The sequence below is a fragment of the Corapipo altera genome, unplaced genomic scaffold (assembly GCF_003945725.1).
Source record: "Corapipo altera isolate COAL_440 unplaced genomic scaffold, ASM394572v1 66, whole genome shotgun sequence".
NCBI lineage: Eukaryota > Metazoa > Chordata > Aves > Passeriformes > Pipridae > Corapipo > Corapipo altera.
In genome coordinates this window covers 4,742,644-4,760,279 of record NW_020884924.1, presented here as the reverse complement: position 1 = coordinate 4,760,279, position 17,636 = coordinate 4,742,644, and the positions used below count along the sequence as shown (strand labels likewise).

Here is a 17,636-nt window from a genome sequence, read left to right as displayed (position 1 = left end):
TAATGTTAAAAGGAGAAACCTTTAAGGTGTTGCAGTAATTGATAGTCTGCATTGATGTTGGTCATAAAAGCAAAAAGAAAGACACTAGCTTTATAATATGTGCATTGGCTCTTTTTGGTATAGCTACTTGGTCCACCCATATAGAATACTGAAGTGGTATTTTTCCCCCTTTATCTTTTTTACTGATCTGTTCGCAGGTTGGATTTGAAGTGTTCCCATTAGTTCTCTAAAGTACCAAGTAAAATACTCAAATGGTTTGCCTTGTCCCATGGCAGAGGGCTTAATTGGAGATGGATTTTCAGTCAGTGAGTTTAGTGGAACTGTTTCAGTGTTGAGATTTCGGCATGTAAATATTGGCACATGCATGTTTAGGACCTGAATTTTATTTTAGACAGGCAGTGTGCTGTTCGTATGTATAGGAAATGGAAAAGATGTATGTGATAGCAGAGAGGTAGAATTCTGCTGAGAGTGTTGGTTTCCATCTTGTGCTTCTGAAACAGTGATGAAGTTCTAATGCTGTTGTGCAGTTCTCTTACATTAGTCTATACTGTTTTCAGTTTTATTGGCTTAAGAACATCCACTTAATCTAAGCATGACAGGCTTTTAGAAACATGAGCACTCTGGGCATTAAAACCAACATACTTTTCCAAAACCACTTTCAAGAAAACAGAATCCCATTTTGTTTTTGACAGATGAATGATGGACCTTTGTGCAAGTGCAGTGCTAAAGCTCGACGAACGGGAATAAGACATGGCATTTATCCTGGTGAAGAGGTATTAGTAATTCTAAGAATTGCAATTATGAATACAAACTTACTGCTGTAAATTCCTAATTGGGTTGATTTGAGTTTTTTCCCCATGATTTACAGGCTAAGTAAAAAACTCCTGTGCAACTTTAAATCACTTAGTTGTGTAACCTCATATTTAAAATGCAATACTGGTAATGAAATCCACCTGAAAACTAGGGAAAACTTCTGCCTGTGTTTGTTTAGTTCTATGTTTGGGTGTTTTTTAAGTTTCTGAAACACAATTGCTTTAATAAAAAAGATCTTGTGATTTAAGTTCTACTGTCTTCATGCGTATGAGTAGGTTGTGGAGGGCCTGCTTTGTGAAGTGATTACTTTAAAAGGAAAACTAAATAGTAATTCTGCTGTTGAAAGGAGCACAAAGATTGTCAGGAGGTGTTCTTGCCTTAGCATGTAGATTTTACAATTTATTGTTGTACTTTTTCTTGAAGCATTTATTTTTCAGTAGGCCTTCTTACATATCTTTTATTTCTCTGCAGCTAAAGGAGTTATGCGTGTTTCTGTGAAATTATCGAGTTTGGAAAAATAGCTTTGGTCTGAAGCTTACTCGAAATCACTCTAGTTCAGGATCATTATCTCTAGTGTGTTTCTTACAAAGAAGGAGGGATAAAAGGAGGAGAAAAAATATAAAAAATATATATATATATAAAAAAATAAAACTTGTTGCATGAAGGCAGCTGCTCCCTGGAGCAAGGCCATCGGGGAATCTGAGGTTTCAGAAAATCTCCAGGATATAGTGATTTTTACATTGTCCTGCAGAAGAAACTGCGTAGCTTTAAACTAACTGGTGTGTAACTGTTGTTTTGCAGCAGTGAGAAGCTTATTTTGGGGTTGAACAGCCTGTGTAATCACCCTACTTACTGGATGGGTTTTGCCAAGTGTCCAGAGCAGCCTAGTGGTATAACTGTCTTGCCATTGCCATCAGGCTAACTTTTGTAGCACTGTTTAGAGTAGTACCCTGCTCACTGCAGTGGTTTTGGTTTTTTTTCCTATGCAGACAGATGTATTCTGGACAGGCTGGTGGCAGCCTCCGAACTGCAACAAAATGGATGTAGGGCATATGAAAAACGGTTTTTATCTGACTGTTGAGGAGTTATAGGTCTTTACAGAGAACTGCTTCAGAAAAAGTCGGGAAACAAGAATCCCAGGTGTCTGGTGTTGCACCAGAGTGCATGGAGAGCTGGCTACCTTTGTACCTTATAGTCAGGCATTACAACCTGGGAAAGAGAGCGGGGTTGCCAGAACTGCCTCTGTGGTGATAGAGTAGTCCCTTCTCTTCAGGTCTCAGATTTGCCCCAAGCAGATGAGCTGATACCTGTCTGTTTTGATAATGTACTTTAAGACCTTACCATGTGAAGTCTAGGTTCCTCTGTAAACTTTTAAAAATATGTTTCCTGCAACAAATTTGTACAGAAGAGGAAATTAGCCTGGCTTGTAAACAACCAACTGCGGTGTGTAAGAAAGGTGGAGAGTCAAATGGAAAATGAAAAAAATACAGCAATATTTTTCACCTTTTTTTACCTTTGAGTAGCATTAAAAGTATTTCTGAAAGTGAAAATGTAGATAAGGCCACACTTTCCCTCTCCCCAGAACGATTAATTATGACTACCTGCTTTTATTTAATTTTTCCTAATTCATATTTCATGGCTATTAGAAATGCTTTATTCTCTCTTTTAATCTAAATTTGCCTTGACTCTACATATAGTTCTACTTATCTCTTTCTTTAAGCCCATTAAACCGTGTCGCCCCATGACCAATAATGCTGGAAGACTATACCACTACCGAATTACTGTGTCGCCTCCCACAAACTTCTTAGTAAGTACTTCATAAATAATTCTAAGTAGGACTCTAATTTTGTTTTCAGTGACAAAAGTAGTACTGCTTCTTGTTTACTCTGTGGTGGTTTTGTTTGCTTTTTTAAGACAGACAGACCTACTGTTATTGAGTATGATGACCATGAATATATCTTTGAAGGGTTCTCAATGTTTGCACATGCTCCACTAACAAACGTAAGTATGTTCATTGCTACATCTTGGGGTTTGTTTAGAAGGTATGCTATTTCTGCCCTGAAGCCAAACTTCTCTAAAACAATAATACCTGTATGTTACAAACATCTTGCCAGCACTGTGGACAGGAGAAAGACAGTTCTGCTAGTGAGTCTCAGGTTTTGTCTTGACTAATTGTGGTAAGCAGCATCTTCAAACTGTGACCACAAAGAAACCTTCTTCAAAGATGAAAAAAAGGAATTAGATGTTTGTCCTGCTAGTTAGTTGAATGAACTTCTCAGAGTGCTTATTGGATGAAACTGGTATAAACCTGTAAGTTTATCCTGAAGTTCTTATGTGGTGTTGCCTTAAAACCACATTTTAAGACATTATAGCCAACAGAATTGGCAGTGTGCTAAAAACATCTTGCTTTCAGACCACTGTATCAATCTGACTTGTTGTGTCACCAACAACAAATTCACTTCCAAATATACAAGTGAGAAGATACAGGTTTACTGAGGTTTACAGGTTTACTTTTGCTTCTGAAGAAAATTTCATTTCCAGTAGATGGCAATATTTAACCTTCCTTACCATCCCTCCTGTCAGCATTGCGTTATTACAGAGGTGGAGGTTAGAACTGGTGCTTCCTTTGCACAGGCTTGTGTCCCTGTCTCTTTGCACGATCCTCCAGAGTAGGTATTTTAGTAAGTGCCCTTTTCAGTAGACAGTATTACCTTTGCATACAAAGTTGTATTAACTATATATTTGATGCTGTATAGTTCTTCATGCTGAATTTCTATTTTCTTTCCAGATTCCTCTGTGTAAAGTAATCAGATTTAACATTGACTATACAATTCACTTTATTGAGGAGATGATGCCTGAGGTAAGAAGGATAATTAGTCTAAAAGTCAGAGTGGGTTTAAGAATTGTTGATGTGCTTAATGGATTAAACTCTTCAGTATCCCATCTTGTGAAGTCTCTAAGAGACTGATTGAGTTCTGAGTTAATGGCTGAAGAGGAACTTGCACTCACAGGTACTAGTGTAAATCCATCTACCTAGGCTATCATATATCAAAATCAAATCGTAAGAAGTGCTTATATCCATAGGTTCCTTTCATTTTAAGTTATATACAATATATGTCAGGTACTCTTTATTTGTAAGCTGAGGTAGGTATTACCCTTCTCTTACGGATGACAAAAATAAGGCATATGTGGAGGTACCTGTTTGCCAGGACCGCATAAGTCAGTGGCAGAGCTGAAACTTAATCGTAAGTTTGAAGCTCTGAAGATTGCTTATCAGTACTTAATATAAGCTGTTGCCAAAACAAATTTCCTGTGGATACAAACAAAGCACATTCAGTTCATAATCTGTTTATGGTGGGTTTTTCTATCACAAACTAATCCCTGGTGAAGCCAGTTTGTGAAGTAAATTGCTGCAGTGGAACAGCGTGCGTAGGTACAGAAACACCCCTGCATATTAACTACAAAGATAGGATCGGTGTTTAATTTAGTCACATATATTTGCATTTTTTTTCTAGTTATCTCTTTTTCTGTTGCTCAGCAGCATCTAAATATATGCAACAGCCCTGAAATTCCTCAGAAAGAATAATGTGATCAAAGCAATTCATTTCTTGTTAGGGAATCTGCTGTGTTGTTTGCAAATCTTGATCTGAAACAACAAATGGCCACCAAGCGAAACAGGGAAGTGACCATTTTGGGGACTTATAGTCAAATGGCTACAATGTTATTCGTGGACCATCTGTACTGATGATTTCTTGTGAGAGAGATTGTGGTGTTGGGTTTGAAAGTTATGATTGATATTATACATGCACAATTTATATCAACCCAGAAGTTCCTTCACTGGACTAGCCCACTTGATGAAAAGAATCTTTTTTTTTTTAGCCCTTTTGTCTTTTTTCCTCCTCTTCTGTTGGCTGTTGAGGTCATAATCCTCAGTTTGTGTTGCACTGATATGTTGCTATGGAAGTGATAATGATACCACAGGTGGTGATTTATAAACTTTTAATATGAGTATGTAGGGAAAATGAATTATGCAAAAGATACTTCTCGGAAATATGTCATCTGCTTAACTTGCTCGGGTGAAAATGGTTTTAGTGCTTGACACATTATTGCCGATTCATAACTTCTGCCTCAAGTGTTGATTTGAGCATTCAATAAAGAGTCTTCAATACCATTCTTTCTTGACAATGCTTTCTGAAGAGACCACTGTGCTATGTTACAGTAGATGATCACAGAGATATCTATACTGTTTCCAAAACCCAGTATCTAATGGTTGGGAAATATGAAGACACTAGGTTTTTTTATTGTTCTATTTATACATGAATGGCATTATTTGTATTACAGTATTATATAATTATAATTTTGGTTTTTACTTTGTTTTTCCAGAATTTTTGTGTGAGAGGTCTTGAGCTGTTCTCTTCATATCTATTCAAAGATATTTTGGAGCTGTATGACTGGAATCTTAAAGGTAACTTTGCCTTTGAAAGGGTCCTCAAAATAGCAATGTAAATGCAGTTTTATGTGAGAGGGACAAACACTTTATTGTTCAAGAAGATGAAATATATTAGAGTTCAATAGTGTGAACTCTTTAGCAATGAGAATGCACAAACTTGGCTCTGTATTCTCACAGATAAACTAAATTTCTACCTTAATCCAAAACTGTTCTTTTTAATCAAACAGTAAATATTACGGTACATTTAATATTTCAGAGTATCATAGGCATGGTATTTTGAAAGCCAAAGTGTCAAGTCAACTATTCTCTTATTTTTACAAGCTAACAAACAAGTTACTCATACCATATTTCTCTACAGTCAACTTACAAAGCAGTGTCATACAGACAGCTGTGGAGGGATAACATATCATTAGAGCTGAATGTTTTTTGACTTGACAAGATGAAAATACTTGTTTCTGTGAAGACTGCAACAAAGGAGAATTTCATGGATGATACTTCCCATGGTCTTAAAGAAAAAGGAATGTATCAAAGGAATTATATTTCAGTATCTGTAGGTCTTAGTGTCTTGACTTTGTGGAGATGCACTCTGCACTCACTGCAGTTAAGCAGAGGAGCACTCAGGTTTAATACATTTTGTGTAGTCTTTGGTGTGATGCTAAATATATTCTAATATCAGATTATCAGGTTGTCTTTCATATCACTGCTTCTGATAGTTCTTTTTTAACACTAGGTACTTACTGGTTTAGTTTTTATTTTTATGTAAAGCTTTATATGATGAATAGGAAATGAAAAATACCCGCACAAAATAGTACCATGGAAATTTTCTTTGTTATTGTAAACAAAAAAGACTCCGCTAATTGGGAGGAGCTAATAAACCAGTGCTCGTATCTGTAAGGCTTAAGTGAAATAATTGATTATATAAACCAATCTTTTTGTATTACTGTTTTACATAAATGTACTGGAGGTTTTGTTAGGCTCTTTTTATTTTGAAATTATTGTAGATTTCTTTTAAATTGTCCATGTGAAAGCTTTCACTGCAAGTTCTCTCTGTTCCTTTCTGCTGTGCGTTTCGTTACATTTCGAATTGCGACTTGGGCCCTATCAAATGTAATCACCGTTCAATGATTTCATTTGCAGCAAAGTTGCTCTTTTTCTTCTTTGGCAAATATGTTGCTGTTCATAAATTTTCTGTATTTTTTTTTCATATTTAAGGTCCTTCACTTGAAAATGATTCTGTTTCCTGTCCCAGATATCACTTCATGCCACGATTTGTGAGATTTCTTCCAGGTAATGTTTGTATTACATAGCTTTATAGAAATTAGATTTAGAAAACCTTCCAAAAAAATCCCCTGAAAAAACCTCTACAAAAAAAAACCCCCTTATTGCAAGTCCCACGGTTCAGTCAGCACAGAGATCTGGTGCTTCTACACGAAGTCTTTAGTGCAATACTCCCGGGCACATGGTGTGATTCTTGGGTATGGTCCTGTGCAGGGCTGGGAGTTAGACTCCATGATCCTTGTGGGTCCCTTCCAGCTCACCATATTCTGTGATTCTGTGCTTGCTGGCAGTGTGGATATTTACTCAGAACTGGAATTCAGATGGGCAGGCTGAGTCTTGCTTCCAGCTTTCATTTCTGTCATAGTTTTAGGCAGTGCTGGGTCATCCTTGTCCTGCTCTGTGGTGGAGCTGTGGCATTTGAGGAGTGCTGTTACCTAATCTCGCCTATTTCATGTCCCCTCTCCTCTTCAGGGTGTGATTATGTTAAAAATCTTGATGTGCAATTTTGAGGGTCAACAGGATTGGCACCCCTGAGCACGTTTTTCTGATTGTTTCTTTATCTTAATGCAAGCTGAGACCTTGTAGCAAATCGTGAAAGATAAAACCCACTGTTCCAATACAATTCAACCCAGCCTGCCATCCAGTGACGAGCTTCAGTGTGGAGCTCATTTTGAGTGAACAGCTTTTGTAGACATGTAACACATCCTAAGATACTAGGACAGACTTTCAGTTGATACAAATGTCATGGCTCCGTTGAAAATGTGTCCTGCTGTGGTCCTACCAGTGATTATTCAGAAGGGTTGTGTGGACAGACGGATGTGTTTCAGCTGCTGGACTGAGGGTGCACATGAAACATGGAACAATATTCATCAAGAGGGCTGTGGCCTGGAGGTGCTCTGTGCTCTGGGCTTTGAAACTTAGTTGGGATATTAATTATAGCTGCAGCAAAATGAGGTTTGGCTCGTTACCATAGAGAGTACTGATGGTTAGATGACTATATTTCTAATTGTTGTTCCTTCCTGGATACACAGCACTGTTCAATCAGAAGCAGAGCTCTGAGGCTTGCTAGCAAACATTGATTTGGTTTTGCTGAAGCAATTTACAAAATAAGCTATCAAGCCACATGTGGCTGATTAACTTGACCTCATCAAAAGATGAGAACAAGTTTGACCTGCTTGGTTTGTGTAGCTTGAGGGTGTTTTCCTGTTCAGGGTTTTTATATTCTGATTCTTCTTTTTTTATTTTAATTTAGAAGTCAGCTCTTTCTCTGCTGTTGGATTGTTTAGTGATAGAGAGAGATAAGTCTCTATAACATGTTATTCGTCTGTGCTGCTTCTTCTTTAAGGTTCCCAGCCTTCTAACTCTTTTTAAAAATGTCTTTTTTCTGATATTTCTGCATGTATAGTTGCCTTTTAGCATCTTTTTGACAGGTATTTTTTAATCAAGTTTTCATTTTTTATTGATTATTTTTTTTGAGATATCCTTGGAGATTTTTAATTTTTAGATAGTGGGAATCTATCTTCTTCAGGTATGTTTGCAGAACATGTCTTATGTCTAATCAAAGAATATGTTGGTGCATCAGATCTCCACACATCCATCAGCTGTCTCTGTAAAGATAGAAATGAATTGCTGATTTCCTATCCCCTCTACTTTTCTTTCTTTCTTTCTTTCTTATTTTTCCAACATGGTCTAAAAATAATGAGGTTGGGGATGTCAGGTTTTCTGTGTGGATTTACTTAGAGACAGGCCTTGGGGGGTAGCTCTGAGCTTCGAGCTAGACGTACCAGGTGTACTGAGTGCCAGAGATGCATAGCATGTGGAATAGTTGCTGTATTGTATTCATTGTCATAGGTTTTTATGTTGATAAATATAGTCGGAGAGTAAAAGACTAAAAAAACACATTTGAGGTCCCAAGTACTGCATGTTCTGACCCAGAAAGGGTCTCCAGCTTTGACGGTCTATAGCAACCCCTGCCTTTCTGTACACGTTTTATTTTAATGATTGTTGGATGTGGGCTGCCTCTTGCATAACAGGATAATCTAGTTTGTTGACAAAGAAAAACAAGTCTAGTAAATGGAGTCCCCCTTTAATTTGAAGGAAAATTTTGCACATTTAAAAATCTGTCCCTGTAGCTATTTAGAAGTATTTTCTATTTCCAGTGAGGCTTGTGGTATATTTTCCCCATTTAAGATTCCCTCTTGGAGTTTAAGTGAGTTGACTGTTCTAAGAGGCCAGGTTACACCATTCCCTTTCACCTTTTCTCTATGATAGTGCTGTAATCCCAGCTGAAGTAAGAGAAGTGCTTGTTCCTTCAGGTGTCTTGTAGAGGACATCATCTTACACAGTGCTGCTGTTATGCAGCAATTCTGCAAGGATTTTCCAGTGTGCCTAGGATCATATTCCTTGTGCTGTGGCATCATACCCCATATTGCTCTAAGGCTTCAGCATTACTTTTTTGTGAGTGTAGTGATAGAAAGAATATGCTCAATGGCAGGACCAGAGTGTTTCTACTTCCTGAGGAACTAAATCAGCATTCATGTGGGGATGAAACTTGAAGATTCCTCCATATCTACAGATTAATACCCTGTTATTGAAGGAGGGAATTGGAGAGATGTATGTCAAGATTAAAGCATTTTAGTAACATGTAGTATCTTTTTACTGGTGTGAGCAAACATACCGAATTTGAATAGTCGGTGTTTTCTGAGTGGTGATCTGTCAGAACCATCACTTGTCTTTCCTGTTTGCATATTCACAGCTGTAGCTGGCAACCTGAAGCCGGTCAGATTATACTGTCTTCTTTTGTTACAAGCAACCTTTGCTGTGCATTTTTCCTGGAGTCTCAGAAATATTTAGCAATTTTCACATGCCCTTGATTCATTTAGTGACAGGAGACAGCATGAGGCTCTTTAGCCTTCATTACTGCAGTTACAGCATGTAAGCAGTACAGATGATTTTAAAGTGTTGGGATAGCTTTCTACATTCATCCAGAAGTATCCTGTAAAATTTTGAGTGTTCTTAAAAAAAGCTGCATAACGCCTAAGGGCTTTTTAACTACTGTTTTAAAAAGGATGATAAAATCGTGAAAAGGAAGATATAACTGGACAACATAACTGATTGTTCTACCTACTCACTTTAAAGTTTTTTCAGGCAAGTTAGAAACTTTAGCTTTACAGTACAATAAAACTGTTACTCTCGCTACCATTACTGTTACTGCTTTAGTTTAGCCAAGTGTTTATGCATGTGCGGTATTCATCAATAAAACATTTGCCATCATATTTGTCAGATCGCTTAAGCATTTTGCATTTTATTTTGCTCATACAAATAATTTGTGTTCTGCATATTGTGTCTTATGCTCATGCTTTTAGAGTGGATCTCTGAAATGTATTTTATTTATTTATGATTTTAAGATGGAGGAAAAGAAGTACTGTCAATGCATCAGATTCTTCTGTACTTGTTACGATGCAGTAAAGCTCTGGTGCCTGAAGAGGAGATTGCCAACATGCTTCAGTGGGAAGAACTGGAATGGCAGAAATATGCAGAAGAATGCAAAGGGATGATTGTTACCAGCCCTGGCATGGTAAAGCAAATAATTGTCATTTATGAGCAATCCAATGACATGTACATGTCTTGTTTCAGACAGTTTGTTACAGGCTAAATTGAAAAGGGAAAAGATGACCAGTGGCAGTTGCAGATTGCTGTAGGAACAGCTTATTGACTTGTTCCAACCCTGAGAAGAATTATACCCTCTGCTGCTCTACTGAGGGGTGGATTTCCAAAGGGGTGCTTTTTCAATGTGCATGTGAAAAGGAATGGCAATATTTTATGTGTGTAAAACTTTCCTATTTTCTCAGGCAGTCTTTATGTGCATGATTTCGTTCTCTTTTCCCTGACACAGGACCACAGAAATAATAACTATTTACTATTTACTTTCCTCTTTCTCTTTTGACCCCCTATTGACAGCTCTATTTAATGTGTGCTGTTCAAATAATGCCCTGAATATGGAAGAAGTGTTTTTCTGCCTATGTAGTTTTTTCAACATTATTTCTGTGTTGCTCTCACTCACACTGAGGAATTTTGTGTACATTAATTAATGCATGTATTAATTTTCAGTGCATAGTTTGAAACCCCTATGGCCTTATTATTTTTGGAACAATTAGTATTTTAAAGCATGTGTTCTCTGAATACAACTCCTTTCAAATATGGTGGTAATGTGAATTCAACCCGTTTTTCTGACTTTCACCGTTAAGAAATGTGGGTCACAAGAATAGATGATGCCTTGGTAGTGGAGATGTGTTTTGGACCTAATATGCAACATTCTCATTTGTAATATCTTTTTTTTTCTGACTTCATTTTCCTCCTTTGCTCATAGTTCAACTTCTTAGTTTCTGAAGAAAAAGTGTGTCTTGATATCATGCCTAAGGAGAGATTTTGTTTGTCAACCAAAAAACCTGTCCCCACATTGCAGCAAAGGCAACGTGCTAAACATTCTTTTCCAGCTCATATTTTTAAGTAGGGCAGCATTACATTTAGTAAATTACTCGGTAAGGTAATAATAAGTAACTTGGACAGGATAATTTTTCCCTTGATTTCACTCTGAGTGGTTTTGTTCTGGCTAAAACTCTCTAGAAGTTTCTAAAAAAGAAAACAGGACTGTTTCTGGGAACATGAAATACAAAAATATGTGTGAACTCTTACTGTGGAAAAATCTACCTCAACTGCTTCAAATGTGTGCTAAACCAAGATGCCATAATAGAAATTGTTAGACAGCCTTAACAACCTTAACTTGTCTGTGGTTTCTGCGGTACAAGGTACATGCTGGTCCACAAATTGTCAGCGTCTGAATGGTATACACTGACATAACTTCAGTGATTTTGCTGAAAATATGCTGATTTCAGCTATCTGACAACTTGTTCTTTTGTTTAGCATGAAGGAATGCATATATGCTTGTTCCATGTGTCACTGAACTGTAAATGTCTGTATTATACACAAGTCAGTGCTCTTTGTGAGTGGGATTGTTAATATTGAGCTTTTGTTTGATTTTTTTACTGGCAAACTTTGCATTCTACTAGGCAATGTGTTTAGAGATGCATGTGGACATCAAAATATGTAAGCATAAAAGAAATATGTAGCACTTTGAAATGTCATGTTATAATGGCATCATTAGAACATGTTTTTTCTTTCAAGATTACAATGTTTTTCTTCTTAGTTTGTGGATTTTTCTTGTACATTGCTGTACTATTGTATTGAGCAAGGGGAAAACAGTGTGAAAGTATTATCTGTGCATTTTACAACATTAGAAGATAAAACAGTTCTGTTGGAAAGACAATGTGAAACTATTTTAGAAAATGACAGCTCTTCAATTCAATTTTATCCACTTGACACAACAAAGTAAACCCACTAAATTTTATTTTGCTCTTTTCTTCAACATCTCTTCAGAAATAATTCCTCTTGTGATCAAATCTAGGTTTTATACACATATGTATTTTAATTTTTTTAAATGCTAGGTGCGTATATATGCATGATGGAGGAGGGGAAAAAAACTTCAATAGGCAGATAAATCCCACTTAAACAATGAACAATAGTTCAGTATTATTTAAAACTATGTAATTTATTTATGATGTTTCATTAGTTCGATGAAACTTTCTGTTGGAATAGATTTAAAAGTTCACAAATTTTAGTCATCTTTTAATACTTCACTCCCCCTACAGTATTGCTGATATTCTCACTAGTACATATATATGTGTATTTTAAGATACTTCTGTAATACATCTGCATGCTATCTCATTATGTGTTCTAATGTCAGCATTAGATTGGTTGATGAGATTTGGAGTAGGAAACAAAGATAACAGGCCTCTATTCTGTTAGAATTTCTTTGGGTTTGATGTTATTTTAAAGGCAAGGTTGTCATTATTAGATGGTCTATCACAGCACTTCTAAAAGAATACAGGGATAAAACTCTGAAAGAGTATAATCTAATTTGCTTCCATCCTGTCTGCTGGTGCACCTGTTTATACTCTGCGTTTCTGTACGTTGCTGTTTGTTCATTTAACGTTCAGAAATGGCACCAGAGAGGAGGCTGGTGTTCATCATGAAATGAAAAGGCATAGCCCAGCTACCCCCTCTCATAACTGACAGTGAGGGAGCAATTGTGATTAGGTCTTGGAGAACTTCTTTTGTCCTGGTTGTTATCAGCCACCTGTGAACAGCTGTGTAACTGGGTGGTGAAACTGAAGGCAGTGTCATACAAATAAACAGGAGTCTGGTTTTGAGTAGTCCTGAGATCATATGTTTAATACAGACCCTTCTATAGGTATACTGAAGGCTCTCTTTTTCCCATTTTTGAGGATCACATTGAAGTACCTAAAATGGGAATCATTTGAATAGAAAAATATTGTCTGTAATTTTTAAAAAGGCATTGATTATAATTGGTGTATTGAGTATAATTATTGTTTCATATTTTGTTAATCATATTTTGCCGACCTGGCTATCAGAGGAGTGGTGTATCAAGGCTGCTTTTTTAAGGAGGGCAGGGATGGCAGAAATTCTCATTTTTAATGTTAAGAGTGGGGAGAACCAGCACACAGCTTATGAGAAGACATGAACTTTTCAAATGGGCTTTCTGCAAACCCCACAAAGGCATATAAATTTCAGCTCTGGTTCAAGGAACAATATTCTGTCTGCTACAAATCCTTCCTATGTTTTTCTTTCCTTTTTTTTGTTCTAATCCCTTTTTGTAAGTGCTGTGAGGAAAAATTTTTCTCTTATTTATTTTTCTTTTCTTTCTTCCTTTTTTTTTTTTTTTGTAAACCTGACAGCTTTAACTAAGGTAGTTAAATTTTAACTAAATTTTTTCCCCTAATTTTTGACTGGGGAGATGTAACTTTATGTTTAGTCATCTTATCCAAAGGAAAGCTGAGAAGCATTTTTCCCTTGGAAAATATTTCTATATTTGAAAAGCAAATTTTTAAGTAAGTTTTTGTTTTTCTAGAATAGATTAGAATTATGGCCACCTGATGAGGCTGACCTTTATATATAGAATTGGATTTGCTTATCCATGCAGAAAATTATTCCTGTGAACAGTTCTACCAAGGTGCTTTGAAGGGCGAAAGCTTTGTTCTTGACACAGTTTTTATTGTTTTGTGAAGAGAATGGTGGGAGCTGTTTCTCTAACACTGAAACTCATCTTTGAGAAATTCAGTGCTAAATGAGAAGTTTTGAGATGCAGGTAACTAGAAGTAATGCCCTCTTTCTGAAACCTAAGACAAGCAAAATATACTGGCCTCATCCAGCTGATTGCAAAGAGGGGAGTAAGCAGGCACATAACAAAGCAGCTTGACAGGTAATGGAGATGTTTATTTGGAGACAAACTGTGCACCTTCAGATGAGTTTTTAAACATGTTAGATCAAGAGCTCTGTAAGCAGCATGTCTGCTACAGTGATGCGCAATTACTTATTTTCTGCGTTTAGAGAGCTGAAGCAAAAGTTGCCTCCTTTTACACTGTCCATTTTAACAATAAAAAGAACTTTTGTTTTGATCTGTAAAAGGGGCAAAAGTCTCCCCATTATACAAGACTGTCTTCCTCATTGTACACATCAACTCAGGAGCCTTTTCTAAGAGTAGCATGACACAATTTTTTTTGATGCTGTTTAGTCAGTGTGGTTGAATGGACCTGATAATGCCTTCATTTGCTTTGGGAAATGAGGAACATAACTAAAATTAGAGAGGTAACCTGATCTTAGCAAACTGCTGAGGCACATGGGAGGTTGAATGCCAGAATGCTAATCCTGATTTTTATTTCTGGTGTGATGCTTGACCAGGGAAAGTTGTTTTACGTTCTTGGAAATAGTCAAACTGTAAATTTCCAGACTTGTAAAGTTAAAATGTGCTTTTATTTTCTCTTTAAGTGTTAGGTCAAGTAGCTTTTTTTCAGTCACTGTAGTTGCCAAATGTTTATTACAGTATTAATTGTTAGTTCATTTGCATCTTATTAAACTTGGAATATTGCTGCTTCATGGTTCCTGGATAGTGTGGGCTAGAGGCAAAAAATTTTCCATGAAGCTGTTGTCAATTAGTTGTATTTTGTGTTTTTCTCCTAGAAACCCAGCTCAGTTCGTATTGATCAACTGGACCGTGAACAGTTCAATCCTGATGTAATTACTTTCCCTATTATTGTGCACTTTGGGATACGACCTGCTCAACTCAGTTATGCTGGAGATCCTCAGTAAGATGCTTTTCCTTCCATCTTTTGTTCAGGAACTCACTACTGTTGTTATTTGTGGCTTAAATAGGGCTTGTTTATGTGCTTAATTGAGCCTGATATAAAGCTTAGTGCTTATGACATTGGACACAAACTCTTGTAAATTAGAGAATCTAAGATATAACTTTTTTCTGGCTTACTTCAGAATATGCTGCATTATGCATGCATATGCAGTATGAAATTTCTTAACCTGAGAACAGCTCTTCTGTGTCAGATGAAAAGTTTCTGAAGCTCCATGTTATTTCTCTGAGAGGCCAGTGGCAGGTTTTAAGAGAGAGAACAGTGAAACAGGAAAGCACAGAGGGAGAAATACTTACCCAAACTTCCTAATGTCTGTAGCATACAGACTTCTCAGCTAGAAGATATATTTATGTCATTTTGTTTAACAGCCCCGAGTTCTTTCCTCTTTAAATTTCTCAAATAACTTTTTGAATAATTTTATGCTACTGACAGGGAGAAGAGTCTGGGTAATCACTTCCCCAGTACTATTGTGCATCATATGAAAAAGGACTGACTTTTGTTTCAGAACTGCTACTTAATTGTTTAATTAGATGCACTTCGAGTCTCACATCTAATAAGGAAGAATATAGCCATTTTCTGTTTGCTTTCTTCATGACATTTATGTTTCTTGCATACTGCCATATCCTACTTAATCGTCTCTTTCTGTACTTTGAAAGATCAAGTCTACATAGTGTTTCCTAACCTGGAAGCTGTTGCATCCATACTACTTTTCTCTGTACCTTCTGTATCCTGATACATTTTGGGAGGAATGTTGAGAAGGAGTGGAGAGGGAATCAGGACTTCGGGTGGAGCAAGAAATACTGTTTCACTGTGGATTCATGAAGGGATGTACAAGTGATCACTGGATTTTGTTCCCAATTCTTTTCTTTAGCTCTGACAATTTCAGGGAACTCTTCCAATGTTTGGGAAATCTGTTTTCTGCATGCTGACAGTATAGAGTCTGTCTCTGGTGTATGTGTAGTTAAGGTTGTCTTTTTCCTCGTGCATTTTCCTCTGGTGTCTTTTAAGGATGTTATATTTCAGCTGCAGTTTTGAGGTCCAAACACTCATGCATATATGACAGTTATATTGTTTTACAACTGCTTGCTGAGAATTTTAGATTTAACATGGCAGGAAGTGGGAATAAAGAGTTGTTATCCAGATAAGAACACTTTTCTTTTTTTGCCTTGAGGATGACTTTTATTTCTTTTCATCTTTTAGTTTTCTTGTCCCTCAAAAGGAAATAATTAGACTCAAACATATAAGAATGACCTCTACTTTGATGTTGAATTTATTAATATTTGTGAAGTTCTAGTACTTTTCATTGAAATCAGTATAAAGATGCAAACATTATTCTTCCCACACTTTTTTATTTTAACTTTCTTTAAAATTTCCTTGTGGGTTTGGTTTTGGTTTGTTTGGGTTTTTTTCACCTCAAAGCTGGTAACAGAATGTAGGTATGCTTCTTTTTGTTAAAGTAACAAAGCAATTTTTGTGAAAGAACTCAGAGGTGCCATCATAAGTCTCAGGTTTATCTCTGGTGTATGTGTGAAATTGGTAATGCACAGAGGAGATTTTCCTCTAATGTGTCTTTTATGTTTTTCTAATAGGCAATTTTTTGGTAATGGTAATATGCTTATTAATTCTCAAACTTAATTGCAATGACAAAACTTGTTTCACCCTTATCAATACTAACAGAAAAATGTGTATTGTAGATCATGGTTTCAGGTTCTTGTTTTAGGGTTGAAACCTCTTCGTGGCATTTGTTTTTTTCTTTTTGGTTGATTGTTCATGTACTCACTTTTCTTCCTTGGATGGTGATTTGTCAGAAATAGATGTGCTATTCTGCAAATTGCAAAAGTGCAGAGAACGGAGCATGAGAAAAATCTATGGATTGACCATTTCAGATGTGTTCATAGTCTGAAAAAATACCAGCATCTGTAGAGGCAGAAAGTATACATTCAAGCATGCTGCAGAGAAATAGCTATGGAAAAAATACCAATAAGAAAAGATCTGTTTATCTGCCTGCGAATGTGGGATCCTGGGAAGACTGTGAAATAGTAAAAGAGCTGCTGCTTCGTTTGTTGCTGAGCCACTAATGTTAAAAATTCCTAATAAAACCACTGTTCCAAGTTGGTGCTGAGGAAGATCTTCTTTTAAATTGCAAATATAAGAAAAAAATAAATAACTTGGGTAAACTTCCCTCTGTACTCTAATTCCCTGCTTCCTATTCAAAGTCTGATTATATGGGTTCTCTTGAAAAAACTCTACAGATGTGATATTTTGAAGATAGCATTGTTTCCTCAGGACACAAGGTCCTTGTCCTGATTCTCTTGGTTGCTCCTCCCATTGTAACTTTTGAACCTGTTGGTCAATTGCAGCTGAATATAATGGTGGGATGTGGGATGTTGTCTACAAATGGAGTAAGTTTTGTGTAAGCTTGTGCTAGATTGCTGAAAGACTCTCACTGAGAAAAAAGTTCTATTACTGAGACTCGTGTAATTAGACACCCCCAAAATAAGAAAATGCTAGATGGTTGGAAGAAACCAGAAACCTTAAGTATGTGCTAACCACAGAGAAAGCTTGAATTGCTGTTTCCATTCAGCACAAACCCATAGGGAACGAAACTTTCATTTCACTGTTCACAGAATAACTTAATGTTGTGCATGACTTGTAGACCTCTTCCTCATGTTTGAGGAAATGTAAGGACAGACACTTCCTGGGAAAGGTTACTACTGCTTTTCAGTGAGGGATAGGCAAACCATGTAGAGAAGAGGGAGTTTTCACCTGCTTAAATTGATTTGTTATGTTACAGGCAAGTCTTTTCAGCATGTGGA

General features: G+C 36.6%; 1 protein-coding gene across 2 annotated transcripts in view; it reads left to right on the top strand.

Annotated features, from left to right (window-relative positions):
* DROSHA (drosha ribonuclease III) overlaps window positions 1-17,636 on the top strand; it is a 70,518-nt gene that overhangs the window by 12,884 nt on the left and 39,998 nt on the right. For both annotated transcript variants that reach the window (XM_027657431.1, XM_027657432.1), the window contains 8 exons: window positions 693-773; window positions 2,534-2,620; window positions 2,728-2,814; window positions 3,602-3,673; window positions 5,197-5,278; window positions 6,476-6,550; window positions 9,949-10,118; window positions 14,639-14,763. In XM_027657431.1, coding sequence (XP_027513232.1) covers window positions 693-773; window positions 2,534-2,620; window positions 2,728-2,814; window positions 3,602-3,673; window positions 5,197-5,278; window positions 6,476-6,550; window positions 9,949-10,118; window positions 14,639-14,763 — 779 coding nt within the window. The remainder of the gene's footprint in view (window positions 1-692; window positions 774-2,533; window positions 2,621-2,727; window positions 2,815-3,601; window positions 3,674-5,196; window positions 5,279-6,475; window positions 6,551-9,948; window positions 10,119-14,638; window positions 14,764-17,636) is intronic.